The sequence below is a fragment of the Gallinula chloropus genome, assembly GCF_964237585.1.
Source record: "Gallinula chloropus genome assembly, chromosome: 32".
Classification (NCBI taxonomy): domain Eukaryota; kingdom Metazoa; phylum Chordata; class Aves; order Gruiformes; family Rallidae; genus Gallinula; species Gallinula chloropus.
Genome location: NC_140117.1, coordinates 313,270 through 334,841, shown reverse-complemented (window position 1 = coordinate 334,841; position 21,572 = coordinate 313,270). Strand labels below are relative to the sequence as shown.

General features: G+C 57.0%; 1 protein-coding gene across 1 annotated transcript; it reads left to right on the top strand.

Moving 5' to 3' along the window:
* Positions 1 to 39: 39 nt before the first annotated feature.
* On the top strand, positions 40 to 19,533 carry LOC311202910 (butyrophilin subfamily 1 member A1-like; the record flags this gene model as incomplete). The annotated part of the gene is made up of 9 exons (XM_084277555.1): positions 40 to 203; positions 660 to 667; positions 9,318 to 9,401; positions 15,660 to 16,007; positions 16,355 to 16,636; positions 16,885 to 16,946; positions 18,081 to 18,101; positions 18,344 to 18,371; positions 18,845 to 19,533. The coding sequence occupies 9 exons, from the start codon at positions 40 to 42 to the stop codon at positions 19,531 to 19,533; spliced, it is 1,686 nt and encodes a 561-aa protein (XP_084133681.1).
* Positions 19,534 to 21,572: the final 2,039 nt, after the last annotated feature.

Sequence of the window (21,572 nt, the reverse complement as noted above, 5' to 3'; positions counted from 1 at the left end):
GGACAGCGGGCAGAGCAGCGGCTGGAGAGGGGCGTGGCCATGCAAATCGAGAGCTGCGGGGCGCGCACGGGCTGCTGGGAGTGCTCGGTGCGGAGCTCTCCGCCGGTTTCCCGGAGCCGGGAGCAGCGGATCCCGGCGGAAAGAGGCGGGATAGGCAGGGGAATGCGAATGCGAGCGGGACGAGAGGGTGTTTTGAAGCCGATGTAGAGCATCCGTGAGTTGTGTGAGTGCCGGCTGGGGTGTGTGGAGGTGCTGGGTGTGTGTTAGGCATCGCTTCTCGGCCTTTTGGCTAAGATCAAGTGTAGTATCTGTTCTTATCAGTTTAATATCTGATACGTCCTCGATGAGAGGACTTTATATTAAACGGATTTTTGCGCTTGGGAGTTGGACCCGGAGCTTGCTCCCTCCGCTCCACGCATCGTCCCGGTATTGCAGTGCTTCCGGGAGCGGTGCACCCCGAGATGGTCAAAGACAGATGAATCTGGGTTCTTTCTTTCCTTTACCGGAGCTTCTGTGACCCGGGACATCCCGATCCCTTCTCTCCTGAGGGATACGGATCCCTGGAGCGGGGTCCCGGGGTGGGGGATAAACCCGGCTTCCTGCCTCTCTGTAAACAGACCGTCTGTCTGCTGACAGATGGTCCCTGTCTGTCCCCACAGTGATCTGAGTGAGTAGGGGGCTCCTCCTTATCCATCCCAAGAACTACCTTCCTGCTGATGCTTCCTCCTTATCCGTCCCAGGTGCCACCTGCCTTGGGCTGCTGGGGTCACGAGTCACAGCCTTGCTTTCATTTATTATGTTCTCATCAGCTTTCCCTCCAAGCGCCTTGCAATAGTTAGTAATTGAATTTACTCTTATTGATGTGTTAGTTATTATAAATGCGATTTCTTATGCTCCCTTATATACGTCCCCCACCATCAAACGTGCCAGTGTCTTGGGAACAGCCTGTGCAGTTTGCTCTGTCCCCAGATCACAAACGTTCCCTTCACACCCTGAGCTCCTCAGCTCCTTTTTTCATTCTTTCTCCCCCTCCCTCCCTTCTGCCAGGATGTTCAGCAAGGAGAGAAGAAGATGGACAAACAGCTGCTCCAACAAGGGAAGGGAGAATGGCCTGGAAGCCCGGCTGATCCGCTGCCCACCAGCGCCAACAAGTCACGACAGGGAGAATAAGCCCTGCCCTTGTGGTGGGGACTTTGTAGCTGGTGTAAGTGGGGCTGGGGGCTTCACCTGCTCTGTGCTGAGAGAGGCAGCATCTAGTTCTAGTGCTGGCAGCCTGACTTGAAGGTAGGAGATCCCCAGCGCCGGCTGTTCAAAGGGATCGATCCTCCTCCCGTCTGACACGGAGGAGTTTTGCCTCGGTGGGGAATCCTGTTCTCCCCGGGAAGGAGAAACGTGAGGGAAACACAGGGGGTGCCGGGATTCTCGGGGTGGGAACCCGGGGGCACCCCGAGAAGCCTCACCCCGGCTGCCCGCGCAGCTCCCTCCCTCCCTCCCCGCATCCCCGCCCTTCTGGCTCGGGCAGGGCAGGGGGAGCGGGGTGGCTGCGGGACCCAGCCGAACCCAGCGGGACAGGGGAAACCCGCCCCGTTCCCGCCCGCTGGGTTCGGCCCTTCCCGGCGGGTTCGGCGGCCGGTCGCGCGTCGCCGTTGCCCGGGCAGCCGGTCCGGCCGGTGCCGGGCGGGGCCGTTCAACGCTTCCCAAGTCCCCGCTCCGTGTCCCGGGACACGCGTCCTGCCCACCCGCCGCTCTCGCTCAGTCGAGCCTTCGGCCATGGCTGAGCCGGTCGGTGCTGCGGGAGCGGGAGCGGAGACAGGCCCCGAGCGCCGGGAGAGCGCTGGGGAAAGGGCTCGGTAAGCCCCGGGTCTCCGTCCTGTCCCCCGCTGAGCCGGGGGGAGGAGACCGGAGGGGGAACCTGCCCAGGGGCCGGGCCGCCGGCCGCTCCCACCCACCCGCGTCCCTCGGGCCGCAGAACCTGCGGTGGGGGGGGAGGGAGAGGAGAGGGAGAGGGAGAGGGAGAGGGAGAGGGAGAGGGAGAGGGAGAGGGAGAGGGAGAGGGAGAGGGAGAGGGAGAGGGAGAGGGAGAGGGAGAGGAGAGGAGAGGAGAGAGCCGCCCCTCTCCTGCCCGGGCTCTGCCTCCCCAGACAGGCGGCGGGAGGAGCCAATGGCGGGGCTGCCCCGCACAGCCCTGGGAGGGGCGGCCGGGCAGGGCCGGGCCGGGCAAGCGGGGGGCAGAGCCGGGGAGGGACGGCCCAGCCCGGCCCAGCTCCGCCCAGACAGGCAGCGGTCGGAGCCAATGGCGGGGCTGCCCCACCCCCTGGTGGGAGGGGCCGGGACGTGCCGGGCGCGGCGCAGGACGGGCGCGTTCCCGCCGCGGGCTGCCGGTGCCTCTGTGCCGATGGCTGCCGGGGCCCCTCGGCGGCCTCTTGGCCGCCGCCCGCCGCGCCCCCCGAGCCGTCCCCGGCCGCGCCGCCGCTGCAGAGGCCGCCCCCCAGGTCAGCGCTCCGGCCCGAGGCCTTAGGGCCGCCCGAGGGCCTCGCCCCGTCCCTGAGGCCCCGCGGCCTCCCGGGTGCGGCCTGCGGGACCTCCCCTGGGCGTTGGAGCCCAGGGCGGGAGCGGAGCTGCGGGTCCCCCCGCCCCGAGAAGGTCCCTGGCGACCCCGCCCCCCTTGCCCCCCCGGGGGCTTTTCCGTCTGGGAAGCGGGGAGTTGGGAAAGAAACGGGCCCTGGGAGCGCGCGTGGGGCAGGAGCAGAGGGCTCTGTGTGTGTGTGTGTGAGGGGGAGCAGCGGCTGGGGGGGAGTCCCGGCGTAGGGCGTGTGGAGACACGGGGCTGCCTTCCCGGGGCTGAAGCGGTGCCGGCGTCCCGGAGCTCCCAGGCACAGATGGTGGGTGGTTGTGGGGTTGGAAGGGACCGGAGAGTGTGGGTGGTGAACCCCCCGGGGAGAGTAACTCAGCGTTGTGCACAGGGGCATTGCCCCGCTGAAGGGCAGTGTGTGGCTTGGGGGGGGGTTAACCTGTGCAGAGTGAAACAAAGCCCGTTCCACGTTAGCCAAAGCCATGTGTTTGGTGCTGGGAACAAGTGTAACTCATGAAGAAGCATTAACAGAAGGGGATTACCCCACTGTGGAGGGATAATTAACGGTGCCTTGGCTGGGAGAGGCGGGGGATGCTCTGCGGTGTCTGTGTGTGTGTCTGAGATGATCCCAGGGGGGTTGGAAGGGGAACTACAGCAATTAGCTCTGGGAGTTTTGCTTGTGTGAAGCTCAGCCGTGGTTGTAAATCCCTGTTCTGTGTCTTCTCTCCTCAGCCCTCAGCCACCTGCAGAACATCCTGATGGGCAGGAACCTCCAAAGCTGCAACCAGGTGGCGCCCATGACAAAGGTAGTTCACAGCCCTGGTTCTTCTGGGGTTTGGTGTCCCTTGGAAAACTGAGGGGTGTCTGAAAGTGCAGAAGGGTGTGCAGCTTGGAATGAATCCCAGTGCTCTGGGTGGGATCCAGGAGCTGGGCTGCCATGCAAAAGGCAATCTGAACCCCCTCTTAAGTGATGCTGTCATGTGTCCTGCCTTTGTTGTTTAGATGCTGCCATCCCTGGGTGTGAGGAGAAGGCTGAAGAGGTTTCTGCTGCTGCGGTGAAGGTACCAGCCAGGGCAGCAAGGAAACGCCGAGCTTCGGGCAGCGATGCCGCTCCAGGAGCAGAGTCTGTGGGAGAGGTTAGCAGAGACTTTCCTGAACCTGTGCAGCCTCAGGCTCTTCTTTGCCCTTGACAGCAGGCGCCTCTTGTGTGCTGGGTTTGCCTGGCTCAGGTTTGCCTGCTCTGCTCTGGCACGTGGAGCTGAGGAAGGATCACCCAAACTACATGACCTTGGGAGAACAATCGCCTGCTTCCTCTGGATAAAGCCCTCTCTGCTGGGTTGGGTATCCCCCGGCCCAGGAGAGGATTCCCCTAGGACTTTGGCTCTGTAAAAACGAGTCCTGAGCTGCTTGACCCCTTAGTTTGGTTGGGAGGTGCCGTGTTCTTTTTCTTACTGCCCCGTAGGGTGAGAGGAGTAAGAAACCCTCGTGCTCTGTTATTTGTCCCTGAGAGCACCATTGACTCTTTGTTTGTACAAAACCCCTTTCTGAGGGGCTCAGCTCTCCCCGAGCCAGAGTCAGGGCTGAACTCCGGAATGCTGAGGAGCTGCCCGAGGGGAACAGGGCAGGAAGCCTGAGGGGGTTTAATCCCTGCGTGGGGGAGAGCCCCTGTTAACAATCAAACCCAAAGGGCAGCGTGCTGGTCAGAGATCCTGCCAAGATCCTTCTGCTGCGCTCTGAGCCAGCAAATCCTGGTCCCTAAATCGGACCAGAGCTGCCTCCCTTTCCGGAAGCTTCCGCTGGCTTGGGCTGGTGTTCAGGTTAAACTCAGGGCGGTGCTTTGTTTGTTTCTGTTCCAGACTCAGGCCCTGTCATCTGAGCCTGCAGTGAAAAGACCCAGAAGTTGTGTGCCAGGAGAAGAACTGGTGCAGACTGGTAAGGCTGATGTCAGGGCGTGAGCTTGTTTCTCCTGCGCTCTTCCTGGCGTGTGGTGCGACTCTCCCCCTCGGCTCACGGACGGGCTGTGGCGGCATCGCCCCTCGGTAGCGTCTGGCAGTGCTGGGGTGGGAACTCAGTCTCTTCCCTGCATCCCTGTGCTGCTGCTGGGTCGGGGCCGGGCGTTTCGCTCGGCATCTCAGTCCCGGAGCTGCCTTGGATGCAGCCAGCTCCAGCTGCGATACGGCCGCTGCCAGCTGGCCAGAAGGAAACTGGTTTGGTTTGGGGTGTTAGATCCCCAGAACCCTTTTTGGGGTTGAACCTGGGGTTCAGCCTGGCGATACCTCGTGCCCAGGGCAACTTGCTGCAGTTGCCAGTAAGATAATCTGAGACTGTTGTAAAGCAACAGAACACAGGGAATGTGAGGACGTAGGGGAGAGGGGAAACATTGCCCTTTGGGGAAGCTCATCAGCCTCCTCAGTTGCCTTTAACAGTGGCTGATTTGCTTACGCTCTCCTCTCGTAGATCAAATACCTTGTGGGACACCTTTGGGCAACAGAACACTCTCCCTGTGGGACAAGACAGCTCCTTGTGCCAGGTAAAACCCCTTCTGTTTGCTTTGACTTTCTTCTCTGAAAGGTTTGCTTTCCATTTCATTCCTGAACTTCCTCTGTGCTGCCCAACATCTGTCTCTGAGTCCGCACAGGGATGTGTTTCCAAGGTTTCCTGGGATTTTCTCTCTTCCTTTCCTCCTCTCCTGGTCCTTCTCGCACAACTTAGAGGCAGTTTTCTCTTTTGGGTAACACAAAAATTTGACAAATTTGACTCCTGCCCCTCTGGTCTGCCCGAGTTCAGAGTCACCCAGCTGAGTGTGAAGGGTCTCTGCACAGAAATGCCTGCTGTGTTTTGTGGTGGCACCAGTGCAGGATGTTTCTGTCCAGGCGGTTGACAGTCTCGTTGTACTTTAGGTATTTCTATTGCTGTAGCTGTGGCTCCCCACTCACATGTAGACAGTTGTGTAGGAATAAACTGTCTCCTTTCTGGTGCTCTGACACGTGTCAATAGCAAATGCTGTGCTTGTAAACACTGTGGTTCTTCTCTGTTGCTTTTTCCTGCACCAAAGTGCTCCAGCCTCCTCGACTCCTCCAGCCTCCTCGACTCCTCCAGCCTTCCCCCCTGCTCCAGTCTTGTACAGTCCTCCAATCTACACCACTGCTCGAATCTACTCTGGAGTTAAATCACACACCAGTCTTCCATCCTACTGCTGTGTTCCATCCTACTCCGGTGTGCCGTCCTGCTACTACCATGTGCCATCCTACTGCTCCAGCGTGCTGTCCTACTACCATGTGCCATCCTACTTCCATTTTCCATCCTACTACTGCCACGTGCCATCCTACTCTGCTGTTCCATCCTTGCTGTGTGTTCCATCATTGTCCAGTCTTCCAACCTTCTCCAGTCAACCAGTGACAACTGTGTATCACCTGGATGAACAGAAATAGGGAGGAGATCCCTTTCCATCTGGGACCTGTGAGTATCCCCATGACTCGTACCTGTCCCACTTGGTGGGTAGACTGTAGCTGCACCACACAGCAGGAGGACGTAGTATTTGGTTGTCTGGACTTGTGGAGGGTGACACATTACTGCACCCCCTTAGGTACCCGCTGCTTAACTCAGGCTTGTGGTTACGTGGTGCTCTTTAGTCCTTTTTTCATGCTGTTGGTGACTCTCTCTGTGGCAGCAGAGCTTTGAATCCACGTAAGCTGGTGGTTGTAACACCATGTGTTGGAGGGCAGACACCAGGTATTGTCCCAGCAACCAGCCTGGGAACTTCCTCTGCCCAAAAGCTTTTGTATTTCCTCTTCCTGGAGGTGCACCTGGTGTGTGGGTACAGGGTGGGCATTGCAGTTCCTTGCTTGGTTCTCCTGTTCCTCCTCTGACAAGGCGTGGTCTGGGGGCTTCCTAAATGAGCTTCTGCTGTTGTGGGAGTCTCCTTCATCAGCTGGCTTTTTGTGGGACTAAATGCTGGAGATCAAGAGGATCTTTTGTTCTCTTTTGGGTTAAACAGCAAATTCCTGCCAGAAGAAAGCCGGGCGCGCGCTTGCTGGGGTCGGCACTTCGGGGTGGCCTCAGCAGGGCAGAGCTGCGCTCCCCGTCCCTAACGAACCGGGTGTTTGTGCCTCCTTGCCACCCTGACTTCCTATTTAACAGCTTTCTCTCTCCTTCTCTTTCCAGAGTCACATCCCTCACTTCCCCAGGAAGATGGTGTGGGACATAATCCACCAGCAGCTGCTGTGAGACGGGCACCACTGCAGTCACACTGTGATCCCCTTGGACTGACTCTTTAGTTTAGTTAAGGCTCTTTAGTTTAGTTTAGGCTCTTAGTTTAGTTTCTCTTCTAAAGTTTGACCAACTCCCTGCAACGTGGGGTTGGGTTTGTTGTTCTGTTTGTGTCTGTTAAATGTGAAAAGAGAAATATTTATTTATTTTATTGCATTAAATATTTAAATTTTATAAAAAAAAAAGCCGTGCTGGTGTGAAGCTGTTTGGGACCAGAGCGGCGTTGACCCTATAAACAATATTTCATCAGTCATGTTGGAGTGGGGTTTTTTGGGGTTCTTCCTTTTTTTTCCCCCTTTTATTCTCACAGCTGCTCTAACTCCTTTAAAATCAAAATCGAATCCTACACTGGAACCAAAGTAACGTAGAAATGAAACTATTTTATTAGGGTGACTGTCACATTTCTCCCTCTGAAAGTATTGATAATCATACTCAATACTTTCACATACTCCAATTGTGGCTTCTCTGAATGTCAAATTGTCCCGTGCAACTTCTTTAAGAAGTTGCATTGTAACTGACTGGTGTGGCTGCTTCTGCTGTGGGGATTTGTGCTGCAGTGGAGCCGGGGGCAGTGGGGTGGTGTAGGGATGGGGTGGGTTACAATGTGTCTGAGGTTGGTTTGGGTTGATCTGAGTGAAGTTCAGTTGAGTTGAGTTCACTTGACTTGACTTTAGTTGACTTGAGCTGACTTGAGGTGATGTGGTGACTTGTGGTGACTTGGGTTGACTTGGGTTGACTTGAGACAACTTCAGTTGACTTGAGCTCCCTTGAGGTGACTTTTTTTAACTTGAACTGGCTTGTTGACTTGACTTGAGGTGACTTGTTCTTTTGAGTTGCCTTGAGTTGGCATGGGATAGGTTCTGTTGGGATGTGGTGGTGTGGAATGCATTGGGATGCTGCTGTGAGTGGTGTCTAGGGGTGGCTGAGCCATCCCGGGCATGGGAAGTGACGGTCCACGTGGAGAAAGGGGTTGGACTTTTTGGAACCAAGTGGAGCCCCGGCACCCGGCTTCTCAGAGCGAATATCCAATGCTCAGAGCTGCTCCTGGTGATGCTGCTGCTGTGTTGGAGATGGGGATGGGACCTCGCTACTTCCCTGGCCTTGGGGACTTGTGAACCCTTCTTCTTCCTCCCCACCTGCTTCTGTCCCTCCTGGACTGGAGCCCCCTCAGCTGTGTCTGTGCTCCCCAACAGCCCTGGGGTCGATGGGGTTTGCCCTGATCCCCCTCCCCAGATCTGGGTGTGGCCACTGAGACCCCTGTACCAACACCTTTCTCTGGATACATTCAAGTGGACCCCATGCACCCCTTTTGTTGGGGTTGGGCTGCCCCTGCATGGGAATAGGTGGTTGGGGACAGCTGGGGACACATCCTGCCTGGGGATCTGAGGTCCCTGAGGGGACAGGGAAGAAGGACAAGCAACGGCTGGCTAATCTCAACACTTGAAGATCCCCCCACTCCATCCTGTCCTCTCCTCCCCCTTTCCACGTGATGTCCTGCTATCTTTCCCCTTCCTTCAACTCCTGGGGCTGACGGTTTTCAGCCTTTTCCTCCAGAACAGGCCAACGTCCTGGGACCCCATAACCCCCAGAGATGGACCAAGTGGCCCTGACTCAGACGTACAGTTCCCCAGGCTCTGGTCGGGGTTTTCTCACTGCCTCAGCAATGGTGGTCATACACAAAGACAGCAGCACTTTTTGGGAGGGGAAACACTTCCTCAGGTGCCAAACCTCACTGGGTGCTGTTCCCCAGCACAGGCTGCTGGGAGAGGCGCTGGTCTGGGAACAGCCACTTCTAGCACCTGCACCCAGGCAGGGATGCGGAGGGGGTTGAGTTCCCTTCACCCTCTTGTACCTGGGGCCTGCTTAAAGCTTCATTTTATGACTGTGGACATTGGTGCCTGCAGGCAGAACTTCAGCTCCTTGTGTGGGGTATGGGGCCACAAGTCACACTCCCATAACTGAATTCTGAAACTGGGAAACGGTCGGGTCTTGATCAGCCTGGTGCACCTGGCAGCTTGGTTCCATCCAGTGAGCAACTTGTCTTTCTCTGGGGGTTTAGTGAGGCAGAATGTGGAGGGGAATGGGTGGGGCCTCAAGTCCTGCACAGAAATGATAATTCTCTAAGAAGGGAACTTTCCATTCATTTCATCAGCCAGCTGCAGCCAGCAACTCGTTTCCATCCCAAGAGCAACTTCTCCTTCTGAAAGGTATTTAGAATACTTCCTTTCATTCACAGTCAGTAATGGAGTTGGGATAACTCCTGGAGAGGGGTAGTGGGGCAGAGCAGGGACTGAATAGAGGAGCCGTATGCAGTCCTGTCCCGCCCTCGAACACCGGTTTCATGTGCTGTCAGGGTGCTGGTGCAGGGGCTCTGGGGATTTCGGAGCCTCTTTGGGGTAGGGACAGCCCTTCTTTGCCAGATCTCCTGTGACACCCATTGCCCTCCTCTGCCTCCCTTCCTCTCCCTCCTTCCCAGTGCAGCTGCAGATGTGGCTCCCGGTGAGCCCCAGGGGCCTCCTGAGGTATTGGGTGACTCTCCACATGCTCCAGCTGGGATCAGGTAGGAATCCTGCAGGTCTGGTGGGGGGTTTTGGCCACACCATGTGGCAGATGTAGGGCAGGGAGCTGCTGTGGGGCAAGAAAAGCCCAGCCCAGACTTTGGACCTGCATGCTTTTGCTTTCCCTTGGCTGTGGTGGCTCACAGCAGGGCTGGCAGGGGTGGAAGTAGTTTCCTGGGAAACCTCCTTCTCCTTCCAGTCCTCCCACTCCCACTCCAGTTTCTCCGGGGTCTCTGGACCATGGGAGGGCAAAGCAACACCCGCAGCATGGAGCGTGCCTGGCTCACGCCAAGCTCGGCCCTGGCCTGCAACACCCTCAATTAACACAGACATCATCTCCGTGTCTCTGTGTTCTTCTCCATGGCCAAGCTGACTTCACAGTGGTGGGACCAGGCCACCCTCTCCATGTCACCGTGGGGCAGGATGTCATGCTGCCATGTCACGTGTCCCCAGCCGTGGATGCTCAGAGCTGGGACATCAGGTGGATTCGGAAACAGGTCTCTGAAACGGTGCACCACTACCGACATGGGGAGGACGTGCCTGGGGACCAGATGGAGGAATATGTTGGGAGGACACAGCTGGCCAGAGATGGTCTCTCCAATGGAAGGCTGGACTTGCAAATCTCTGGGCTGAGACCCTCTGATGATGGTTATTATCTCTGCACTGTTACTGACGGTGCCTCCTATGGAGAAGCTTTGGTGGAGCTGGAGGTTTCAGGTTTGTGTCCAGTGCGGTGTTTGCAGGGGTGGTTGTGGTGTCCCTGGACTCATTTGTTCCTCCCAGACCCGTGTCCCATCCCTTGGTGCCCCAGGAGAGCTGTCACGGTGTCTGGAAACCTTGGGGGTGCAGACACTGCCTCAAGGTGCTGAAGCTGGGCAGCTCGGTCTTGCTGTGCCGGGAGGTTTGGGGGGAGATCTGGGGCCGTTGGGCATCAACGCGGGGTGGTTCCTGCACAGGTTGGGGTGGGTTCGGTGGGAGCTGTGAGGGGTCTGCTATGGGATATGGTGGTGGCCTTGGAGCTGAGCCCATGCCCACCTGATTCCAACCCTGGTCTCTTCCCCAGCCACAGGCTCTGTCCCTCAGCTCTCTCTGGAGGGTTACGAGGCCGGAGGCATCCGGGTGCTGTGTCGATCGGCCGGATGGTTCCCACAACCGGAGGTGCTGTGGAAAGACCCCGACGGGCACCGTGTACCCTCAGTCTCCCAGAGACATTCCCCTGATGCCAGGGGCCTGTTTGACACCGAAGACGCCATCGTGGTGATGGGAACCAGAGAGGGGAACTGGTCCTGTGTGGTCAGGAACAGCCGCCTGGCCCAGGAGCAGGAGGCGTCCCTGCACATCTCCGGTGAGACGGCTGCAGCCAGCCCCTGCAGCGCTGGAGCAGGGCGGGGGTTGGCTGCCTTGCTTGGAGCAGCTTTGGGCAGGGCTTGGTGTGCAGTGTGGGGGTGTGGGGCACAGGAGGACTCTGTCCCCTTGAGACCAGGGCAGGTGTGGGGCGGGGGTCTCTTGGTCCTTCTCCCAACGGATGCGAGTGGAACTTGGTCCCTTTCTCTGTGGATCTGTTTCTTTCTCAGCTCCCTTTTTCCACGATGCCCGTCCCTGGATTGTTGGTCTGGGTGTGCCCCTCGTGGTCCTTGTATTCTCCATTGGGATCGTTTGCCTCGGAGCTTCACTCTGGAGAAGGAAAGGTACGTTTGCTCCCAAAGGACATGTTGCCTCTACCAAAAAGCTCTTTGGCCTGGGATGGAAGGGGACGAGGACACTGTGGGGGGTGTGTGGAGAGGCCAGGGAGCATGGCCAGAGCATCTGGCTTGTGGAAAGGTCCCAAATACCCTCTTGAGCTGTGTCTACTGAGGAATCAAGCTGCTCTCCTAACCTCCTCTTCATCTGGCTTTGCTTTCCAGCACTGATGTTTTCCAGAGAGCTGGGTGCAAAACCTCCTGGCACAGGAGACCCCAGGAAGGACTTGGCTCTGTGGGGTTCCTGACATTGGGGCTGAGCTCCAGAGAGCCTGGGTAGACTGGCAGGGGGATGGGCTGGGAGCGTGCCACTCCCAGGAGTGAGGTGGTCTGGTCCTACTCCCCAAAAAGAAGGAGTTTAGGATCAGCCCGAGCTCTGTGTGCTCTTGTGGGATCTGCCATGGGGTGAGTGGTTGTTCTCTCTGGTCACACATATTTTGCTGGTTTTGCTTTCCAGGGAAACGGGATGCAGCCCTGGGTGAGTGTGGTGGAAGGAGCCATTCCTGGTCTTTAGTGGGTTTTGCCCTTCCCAAACAGGAATTTGGGGTCTGCCCAACCTCTTCATGGGCAGTTCTGGGGTGACAAGCTCTGCCCTCTGATCAAATATCTCTTTTTATTTTAATTTCCAGAGGAACGAGATGCAGCCCTGGGTGAGTGTCCCTGAGCTCCGGCACAGAATTGGGTCCTGTCCTGGGATCTCGGTGCTCAGCCGTTTCCCCTCCCTGCCCGTCTTCTCCATCCCCCATGCCTGGGGCTGGGAAAGCCCAAGGCCATGTGCCTGGGAGGGTGGGCAGCTCTGAGGGACCAGTGCAGGGATGAATCCTCTGCCCTGCCCAGAGCTGCTGGGGACCAGCTCTGGGATGTGACCAGCTCTCCTCTCTCCTTGTAGCCTGGAGGAAGTTTCTGCTGCCCCACACTCCAGGTAACTGAGGTTTGGGTGCCTCTCAGGGTGGTTCTATTTTTCCTTGGGACCAAGCTCAGCCATGGCCATGCTGGGACTGGCTCTGGGATGGGATCTCTTGGGGGATGGAGACTCCCTGTGTTCTGCCCCGTGGGGCAGATTCTGGCCCGAGCGGGGTGAAACCTGCCCAGTGCTGAGCTCTGCCCCTGATGCTCTGGCTCCTCCTGTCCCTGCAGATGTGGTGACCCTGGATCCTGACACGGCTAATCCTAGGATTATCCTGTCCCAGGATGGGAGAAGTGTGAGATGGGGAACAACACGGCAGAACCTGCCGGACACCCCTCAGAGATTCCCATGTCAGTTCTGCGTGCTGGGCCGGGAAGGGTTCACGGAGGGACGGCACTGCTGGGAGGTGGAGGTGAAGGAGGAGGTGGGAGGTAATCCATGGTGGGCTCTGGGGGTGGCCAGGAAGTCTCCGAACAAGAAGGAGGATATATACATGAGCCCCGAAGAAGGTATCTGGGGCATTGAGTACTGTGGAGGGTACATTCAGTCTCTCACCTGCCCTCGCAAACGTCCTCCTGTGTCCCGGGTCCCCAGCAGAGTCTGGGTCTGTCTGGACTGCCCACAGGGGCTGGTGACTTTCATCGATGGTCACAGTGGGGTCGAGATCTTCACTTTCCCACCAGCCGCATTCAATGGAGAGACCATCTGGCCCTGGTTTTTGGTGGGGACAGAGGGAACCGAACTGTGCCTCATGGACAGCACCTCCAGTTCCCCTTCTACCTCCAGCACCTCCCTGCAGAGGCCCTGCCCTTCTGCAGACCCTGCCCATGTTCCTCTTGTCCCTGCCCCAGCCCATCCTGACCTGGCAGAGCAGGACAGGACTCAATAAAGCTTTGTGGGTGAACATGGAGTGTGGCCTTGGGGGTTCCTGGGGGGTTTGTGCTGATTCCTGGCTGCTGCTGAAGGGGATTTGCAGCGGGCTTGGAGCAGTGGTTGGAGCAGGAGCCTGGGGGCAGCTGCCAGCAGGGTGAGCACAGGGCAGGGGGTAGGAGGTGGGGAGCACTCAGGACAAATCAGGCCCTTCTTGACTTGGTCCTGGGGAGCCCCCACTCTGCCAGCACCCTGTGTCCCTGGGATGCCCCAGCTCTGCATCCTTCCACGTGGCACAAACCTGTTGGGATCAAGTCTGAGGTGTCTTTCCCTGCTGCCCTTCCGAGCTGGGCACTCGGTACAGGTGGTGGCTCCTGGCTGGGTTTAGGGACTGGGATCTGTGCACAAAATACTCTTGGTACTCCAGCGACTTTAGGGGCAGCAGAAGAGGAAAGTCCTGAGCAGGGACAGGATTTCCCCTCCTGGGGCTCTGGGAAAGTGGTATTTCCCAGTACTGACTGGTGTAGCTGATGCTGTGAAATTTGGTGCTGCAGTGGAGCTGGGGGTGGTGGGGTGGTGTCGGGGTGTGTTGGGTTTGGATGGGGTGGGTTGGGATGTTTGTGGGGTTGGTTTGGGTTGATGACAGTTGAGCTGAGTTCACTTGACTTGGCTTCAGTTGACCAGTGTTGACTGGTGTTCACTTCAGTTGAGTTCAGTTGAGGTGCCTTGAGGTGCCTTGGAGTGACTTGTCGAATTGACTTGACTTGACTTGGGAGGGGATGGGCTGTGTTGGGATATGATGGGATGGGAAGGGATAGGATGCTGCTGGGGCTGGGATCTGGGGGTGACCAAGCCCTCCAGGGCAGGAAGGGGCGGTGGACACAGGTTTGGGTCCGTGGTCATCCTTAAGCCCTTTTTGGGAGTGGAAACATCTCCTGTGGTGCCAAACCTTGCTGGGTACTGTTCCCCAGCAGAGACTGGCGGGAGAGGTGCTGCCGGGAGAGGTGCTGCTGGCACTCAGGTGGGCATGGGGAGGGGGTTGGGTTTCCTTCTCTGTGTTGTCCCTGGGAGTTGCTTAACGCTTTATTTTATGACTGTGGACTTTGGTGCCTGGAGGCGGAACTTCCTCTTAATGCCTGGGAGTGGGGCCACAAGTCTCATTCCCAGGGAGTAATTGTGAAACTGGGAAATGGTTGGGCTTTTCAGCAGCCTGCTGTAGGTGGCAGCTTGTTTCTATCCACTGAGCGACTTGTCTTTCTTAGGGGGTTTAGTGAGACAAAGTAGAGGGGAGCACCAGGGAGTTCACTTCACTTGACTTCAGTTGACTTCTGTTGACATGCGTTGACTTGAGGTGACTTGGGATGACTTGAGATCACTTGTAATGAAATGAGAGGACTTGACTTGACTTCAGTTGATGTCACTTGACTTCAAATGCCTTCAGTTGCCTTGAGTTGACTTGGGTTGACTTAAGACGACTCGAGATTACTTGAGTTGACTTGAGCTGAATTGAGTTGATTTACCTGGACTTGCCTTGACTTGCCCTTGGGTTGCCTTGAGGGGACTTGAGGTGACTTCTTGTTTTGACTTAAGTTTAGATGCGATGGGTTATGTTAGGACATGATGGGATAGGATGAGATAGGATGCTGCTGGGAGTGGGGTTGGGGTGGGGAGACCCCTCCCGGACATGCAAAGGGGTGGAGACTATAGGAGAATGGTTTGGGGCTGTGTTCACACTCAAACCCTTTTTGGAACAGGAAACACCTCCTGAGATGCAGCTCCAGGAAAAGCCACCTTCAGCACCAGCACCCAGGTGGCGACAGGGAGGGGGCTGGGGTCCCTTTGTTCTCTTGTGCCTTGGGGCATCCAGCATTATTTGATGAGTCTGGACTTTGGTAAGAGGATGCGGAACTTCAGCTCCTTCCCTGGGGTGGGGCCTCAAGTTCTGCCCAGAGATGGGAATTCTGGAACTGGGCAAAGTTCAGGTTTCTTGAGAGCCTGGAGCAGGTGGCAGCTTGTGCCCAGCCAATGAGTGACTTTTCTGGATAGACATGGGATAACTCCTGGAAAGGGGCAGTGGGGCTGCCCCAGGAACCTGTCTGCGGTCCTGTCCTGCCCTTGAGCACTGGTTCCTGGCACCATCGGGTTGCTGGTGCAGGGGCCTTGGGGATTTTGGCACCTCTTTGGGGCAGAGGCAGCCCATCTTCACCTGATCACCTCTGGGGCTGCTGTGACCCTCATTGCCCTCTTCTACCTCCCTTCCCCTCCCTCCTCTCCAGTGTGGCCACAGATGTGGCTCCCGGCGAGCCCCAGGGGCCTCCTGAGATATTGTGTGACTCTCCACGTGCTCCAGCTGGGATCAGGTAGGGATCCTGCAGGGCTGGTGGGGGCTTTCACACACTCTGGATGGCAGATGTGGGGCAGGAGCTGCCATGGGGTGGGGGGAGCCCAGCCTGGAGCTCGGTCCTGCTTGCTTTTGCTTTTCCTTAGCTGCTGTGGCTGAAGCAGGGCTGACTGGGGTGGAGGTCGTTTTCTGAAGCAGGTTACTGCTCCTGGGAAACCTCCTTCTCCTTCCAGTCCTCTCTCTCTTGCTCAAGTTTCCCCAGGGTCTCTGGACCATGGGAGGGCAAAGCAACACCCATGGCATGGGGCGTGCAGCGCTCACATCAAGCTCGGCCCTGGCCTGCAACACCCTCAATTAACGTAGGCACCATCTCCGTGTCTCTGTGTCCTTCTCCATGGCCAAGCTGACTTCACAGTGGTGGGACCAGATCATGCTCTCCGTGTCACCGTGGGGCAGGATGTGGTGCTGCCGTGTCACTTGTCCCCAGCCGTGGACGCTCAGAGCTGGGACATCAGGTGGATCCGGCACAGGGTCTCTGAAACGGTGCACCACTACCGACATGGGGAGGACGTGTCCAGGGAGCAGATGGAGGAATATGTTGGGAGGACACAGCTGGTCAGAGATGGTCTCTCCAGAGGAAGGCTGGACTTGCGAATCTCTGGGCTGAGACCCTCTGATGATGGTTATTACCTCTGCACCATGACCGACGGTGCCTCCTATGGAGAAGCTTTGGTGGAGCTGGAGGTGTCAGGTTTGTGTGTGGTGCAGTGTTTGCAGGGGTTGTTGTCGTGTCCCTGGGCCCGTTTATCCCTTCCAGACCCATGTCCTGTCCCTTGGTGCCCCAGGAGAGCTGGCACAGTGTCTGGCAGCCTTGCAGGGGTGCAGACGCTGCCTGGAGGCGCTGAAGCTGGGCAGCTCAGTCTTGCTGTGCCGGGAGGTTTGGGGGGAGATCTGGGGCTGTTGGGCATCAACGCTGGGTGGTTCCTGCACAGGTTGGGGTGGGTTTGGTGGGAGTTGTGAGGGGTCTGTTCTGGCATCTGGTGGTGGCCTTGGAGCTGAGCCCATGCCCACCTGATTCCAACCCTGGCTCTTCCCCAGCCACAGGCTCTGTCCCTCAGCTCTCTCTGGAGGGGTACGAGGCCGGAGGCATCCGGGTGCTGTGTCGATCAGCTGGATCGTTCCCGCAACCGGAGGTGCTGTGGAAAGACCCCGACGGGCACCGTGTCCCCTCGGTCTCCCAGAGACGTTCCCCTGATGCCAGGGGCCTGTTTGACACCGAAGATGCCATCGTGGTGACGGGGACCAGAGATGGGAACTGGTCCTGTGTGGTCAGGAACAGCCGCCTGGCCCAGGAGCAGGAGGCGTCCCTGCGCATCTCCGGTGAGACGGCTGCAGCCAGCCCCTGCGGCGCTGGAGCAGGGCGGGGGTTGGCTGCCTGGCTGGGAGCAGCTTGGGTCTGGGCTTGGGGTGCAGCGTGGGGGGATGGGGCACAGGAGAACTCTTTCCCCTTGAGACCAGGGCTTGCAGGAAAAGGTCTGGGAGCTGTGGGGTGGGGGTCTCTTGGTCCTTCTCCCAACGGATGCGAGTGGAACTCGGTCCCTTTCCCTGTGGATCTGTTTCTTTCTCAGCTCCCTTTTTCCACGATGCCCATCCCTGGATGGTCGGTCTGGGTGTGCTCCTCGTGGTCCTTGTATTCTCCATTGGGATCATTTGCCTTGGAGTTTCTCTCTGGAGAAGGAAAGGTACGTTTGCTCCCACAGGATGTGTTGTCTTCATCAAAAAACTCTTTGGGCTGGGATGGAAGTGGACAAGGATATGGTGGGGTGTGGGTGGAGAGGACAGGGAGCACAGCCAGAGTGCCTGGCTGGTCGGAAGGTCCCAGAGACCCTCTTGAGCTGTGTCTACTGAGGAAGCAAGCTGCTCTCCTGACCTCCTCTTCCTCTGGCTTTGCTTTCCAGCGCTGCTGTTTTCTAGAGAGCTGGGTGAGTCCTGGCTCCTTCCCCCATCAAAACCTCCTGGCACAGGAGACCCCAGGAAGGACTTGGCATCGGGGGGTTCCTGACATTGGGGCTGAGCTCCAGAGAGCCTGGGTGGGCTGGCAGGGGGATGGGCTGGGAGGGAGCCATTCCCGGGAGCGAGGCGGTCTGGTTCTACTCCCCAAAAAGAAGGAGTTTAGGATCAGCCCGAGCTCTGTGTGCTCCTGTGGGGTGAGCCATGGGGTGAGTGGTTGTTCTCTCTGGTCACACATGTTTTGCTGGTTTTGCTTTCCAGGGAAACGGGATGCAGCCCTGGGTGAGTGTGGTGGAAGGAGCCATTTCTGGTCTTTAGGGAGTTGTGCCAAAGAGGAATTTGGTGTCTGCCTGAGCTCTGACAGCTCCTCATGGGCAGTTGGGGCATGACAAAATGTCCCACCTGATCAAACATTGCTTTCTCTTTGCTTTCCAGAGGGACAAAATGCAGCCCTGAGTGAGTGTCCATGAGCTTCATCACATCATGGGTTCCCTTCCAGGATTTTGGTGCTTGGATCTTTCACCCCCTGCTCGTCCTCTCCATCCCCTGGGTCTGGGAATGCTCAAGGCCATGTGCCTGGAATGGTGGGCAGCTTGGGGAGACCTGCGTGGGGGTGGACGCTCTACCCTGCCCAAGTACTCCTGGTCCCAGTATGGAACATGACCAGCACGAGGGAAGCCGTTCCTGGCGATATTTGGGGGGTGGTTCCATTTCCCACACAGCAGTTTGGGGTCTGCCCGAGCTCTTCTTGGGCAGTTCTGTGGTGACAAGCTCTGCCCTCTGATCAAATATCACTTTTTATTTTAATTTCCAGTGGAACGAGATGCAGCCCTGGGTGAGTGTCCCTGAGCTCAGGCACAGCCTTGGGTCCTGTCCTGGGATCTTGGTGCTTGGCCCTTTCCCTCCCTGCCCATCCTCTTCATCCTGGCATCCCTGGGGCCAGGAAAGTCCAAGGCCATGTGTCTGGGAGGGTGGGCAGCTTAGGGGTACTAGCGCGGGTATTGACCCTCTCCCTGCCCAGAGCTGCTGGGACCCGCTCTGGAATGTGACCAGCTCTCCTCTCTCCTTGTAGCCTGGAGGAAGTTTCTGCTGCCCCACACTCCAGGTAACTGGGGCTTTGGGTGTCACTCAGGGGGTTTCTCCTCCTGTGCGTCGTGTGCAAGGGGCTACTGGGCTGGACAGTGCGTGGGACTGGCTGTGCCTGGGTATTTTGGGTGACTCCCCAACCCAGAGCGTGGCACCGGGCTGTTCCCCTGCTCTCTCGTGGCCTCTTCCACCCTTTGTGAGCTCCATCAGTGAGGCCAAGAGGAGCCAATTCCCCCCAGACATCCCGGGCACTGCCTGGACCCAGCTGCTGCCTCCCCATCCTGCTCCTCCATGCAGGGGCCACAGCCTGACTGGTGCCTGTTCCTATGGGAGTGAGCTTGGCCATGGCCATGCTGGGACTGGCCCTGGGATGGGATCTCTTGCAGGAAGGAGATGCCCTGTGTCCTGCCCCGAAGGGCAGATTCTGTCCCCAGGGGGGTGAAACTGGCCCAGTGCTGTGCTCTGCCCCTGATGCTCTGGCTCCTCCTGCAGATGTGGTGACCCTGGATCCCAACACGGCTCATCCCAAACTTGTCCTGTCCCAGGATGGGAGAAGTGTGAGATTGGGACCAACAGAGCAGGACCTGCCTGACACTCCTCAGAGATTTACGTATCGGCCCTGCGTGGTGGGCCAGGAGGGGTTCAGTGAGGGGAGGCACTGCTGGGAGGTGGAGGTGAAGGGGGAGGTGGGAGGGGATTCATGGTGGGCTCTGGGGGTGGCCAGGGCCTCTGTGAACAGGAAGGGGCATATGCACATGAGTTCCAAAGAAGGGATCTGGGGGGTGGAGCACTGGGAAGGGAAGTTTCAGTCTCTCACCTCTCCTCGCACCCCCCTGTCCATGTCCCGGGTCCCCAGCAGATTCTGGGTCTGTCTGGACTGCCCACAGGGGCTGGTGACTTTCATCGATGGTCACAGTGGGGCCGAGATCTTCACTTTCCCACCAGCCTCATTCAATGGAGAGACCATCTGCCCATGGTTTGCTGTGTGGACAGATGGAACTGAGCTGTGTCTCAGGGACAGCACCTCCTGCCCCACTTCCATGCCGCCCACAGCCCTGCAGAGGCCCTGCCTTTCTGTAGACCCTGCCCACATTCCTCTCCTCCCTGCCACAGGAGCAAATGTCCCCCTCGTCCCTGCCCCAGCCCATTCTGCCCAGGCAGAGCAGGACAGGACTCAATAAAGCTTTGTGGGTGAACATGGAGTCTGGCTGTGGGGGTTTCTGGGATGGAATTGGATAGGATGCTGCTGGGAGTACGGTTAGGGGTGCCCAGACCCTCCAGGGCATGGGAAGGGGTGGTGGACGCCGAGGAATGGGTTGGGGCTGTGGCCACACACAAGCCCTTTTTGGGAGGGAAACACCTCCTGAGGTGCCAGACCTCACGTGGTGCTGTTCCCCAGCACAGGCTGTGGGAGAGGCGCCGCTCCAGGAAAAGCCACCTCCAGCACCAGATCCCACGCGGAGGTGGGGAGGAGGTTGGGGTCCCTTTGCTCTCTTGTCCCTGGGAGCTGCTTAATGCTTCATTTTATGAGTGTGGGCTTTTGTGGGAGGATGCAGAAGGTCAGCTCCTTGCCTGGGGTGAGGCCTCAAGTCCCACCCATATGTCTAAATGCAACACAGGGCAAATTCCCGTTACTTACATCAACCTGCTGCATCCTGCAGCTCGTTTCCATCCCACCAGCGAGTTCTCTTTACATAGGGGATTAAGAACACATCCCTTCATTTTGAGCCGTTATTGGATTTGGGATAACTCCCAGAGAGGGGCAGAGGGGCAGAGATCCCTGTAGCCTGGAAGAAGTTTCTGCTGCCCCACACTCCAGGCAATTAATAGCAGAGGTGGGAGGGCAGATTCCCTCCAAAGGATGGGCCCACTTGAGAGATGGCAGAATTATAAACCCCCCGCAAACAGGCACGGGGAGTTGTCAGAGAAAAACACAATAGGACACACTGGGGAGCAGACTCCCTGTTTAAATTTTAAATCAAAACTTAATAGGGAAAAATCTCTGCACTAAAATCCAATAGTGACTCAGCAGTGTGGAAGGTGTTTGAAAAATCACCCCAAGACAGGTACCTGGGTGCAATTAGGGAATGTTGGAAAAGGAAACATACCAGGGCACCGCTGGCAAATTGATTTCTCTGAGCTCCCAAGAAAAGGGGGGTGCAGGTACTGATTGGGACTTGCTGACACCTTTTCAGAGGGCCAGAGGCATTTCCTTGTAGAACAAACAAAGCCAGAGGAACAACTGAAGTATTATTAAATGAGACAATACCTCAATCTGGGGTACCTGTGGTCATCTCATCAGACAGAGGTACTCATTTAGCCCTGTAGGCTGCAAACCAGCAGGCAGGCAAAAAATTAATCACATGAGAAAACAACAGAAAGCCAAAATATATCAATAAACAAACCTGTATTGGTATCAAACACAACCTGTTGCAGGACTTGGGATACATGTGAAACCTAGAGCCAAGGAAAATGTGAGTCATCTTGAGATACTGTATGAGAGACCATTTCAGACTAAATGCCAAGGGGAGGACCTGGACTAAGTAGGAAATAATTAAATACAAGATTATAGAGTCACTTTGGGATGAATTGGGCCTGGGATTCGACCTACAGACACTAAAAGATAAGAACGCTCAGTTCTGAATTAGTGACAATAACTGGACTTGGAAAAAAGAAATCTCAAAGTTGTACCTGATCCAGAGCTCAGTTTAGGGGGTAATAACTGTGCTTGGAATGATGGATGGAGTGACTTGAGGATAAATAAGACTACTGTGGATGTGGGTCTGTGGAGTTTCATAGGGCTGAATGTCACATACATCAGTTTTGAATGGGACTCAGTTACAAACCTCTGCTTCCTGAGGTACAGCCAGTGCACACAACAGTCCTTATGGGTGACACCGTGTGGGAACCTATCACAGAGCCAACCTGCTCATGGTCCCTGAAAACTGCCCAGCAGATACTGGTGGTTATGTGGAGATGGCATTAATAGAAAACAACTCCCTGTGGGATGGAGCAGAATGTGCACTATAGGACACTTAACCTCCCAGAGCAAGTTCTATAATCAATCTCAAGTCCCTGGTGGTCAGCACCACCAGGCCAGCAGGTCCAGGGAGGTGACTGTGCCCCTGTACTCGGCACTGGTGAGGCTGCACCTTGAATTCTGTGTCACTTTGGGTTTTGTTTCTTTGATTTTCTTTCGTATTTTGTAAAATGTCATTGT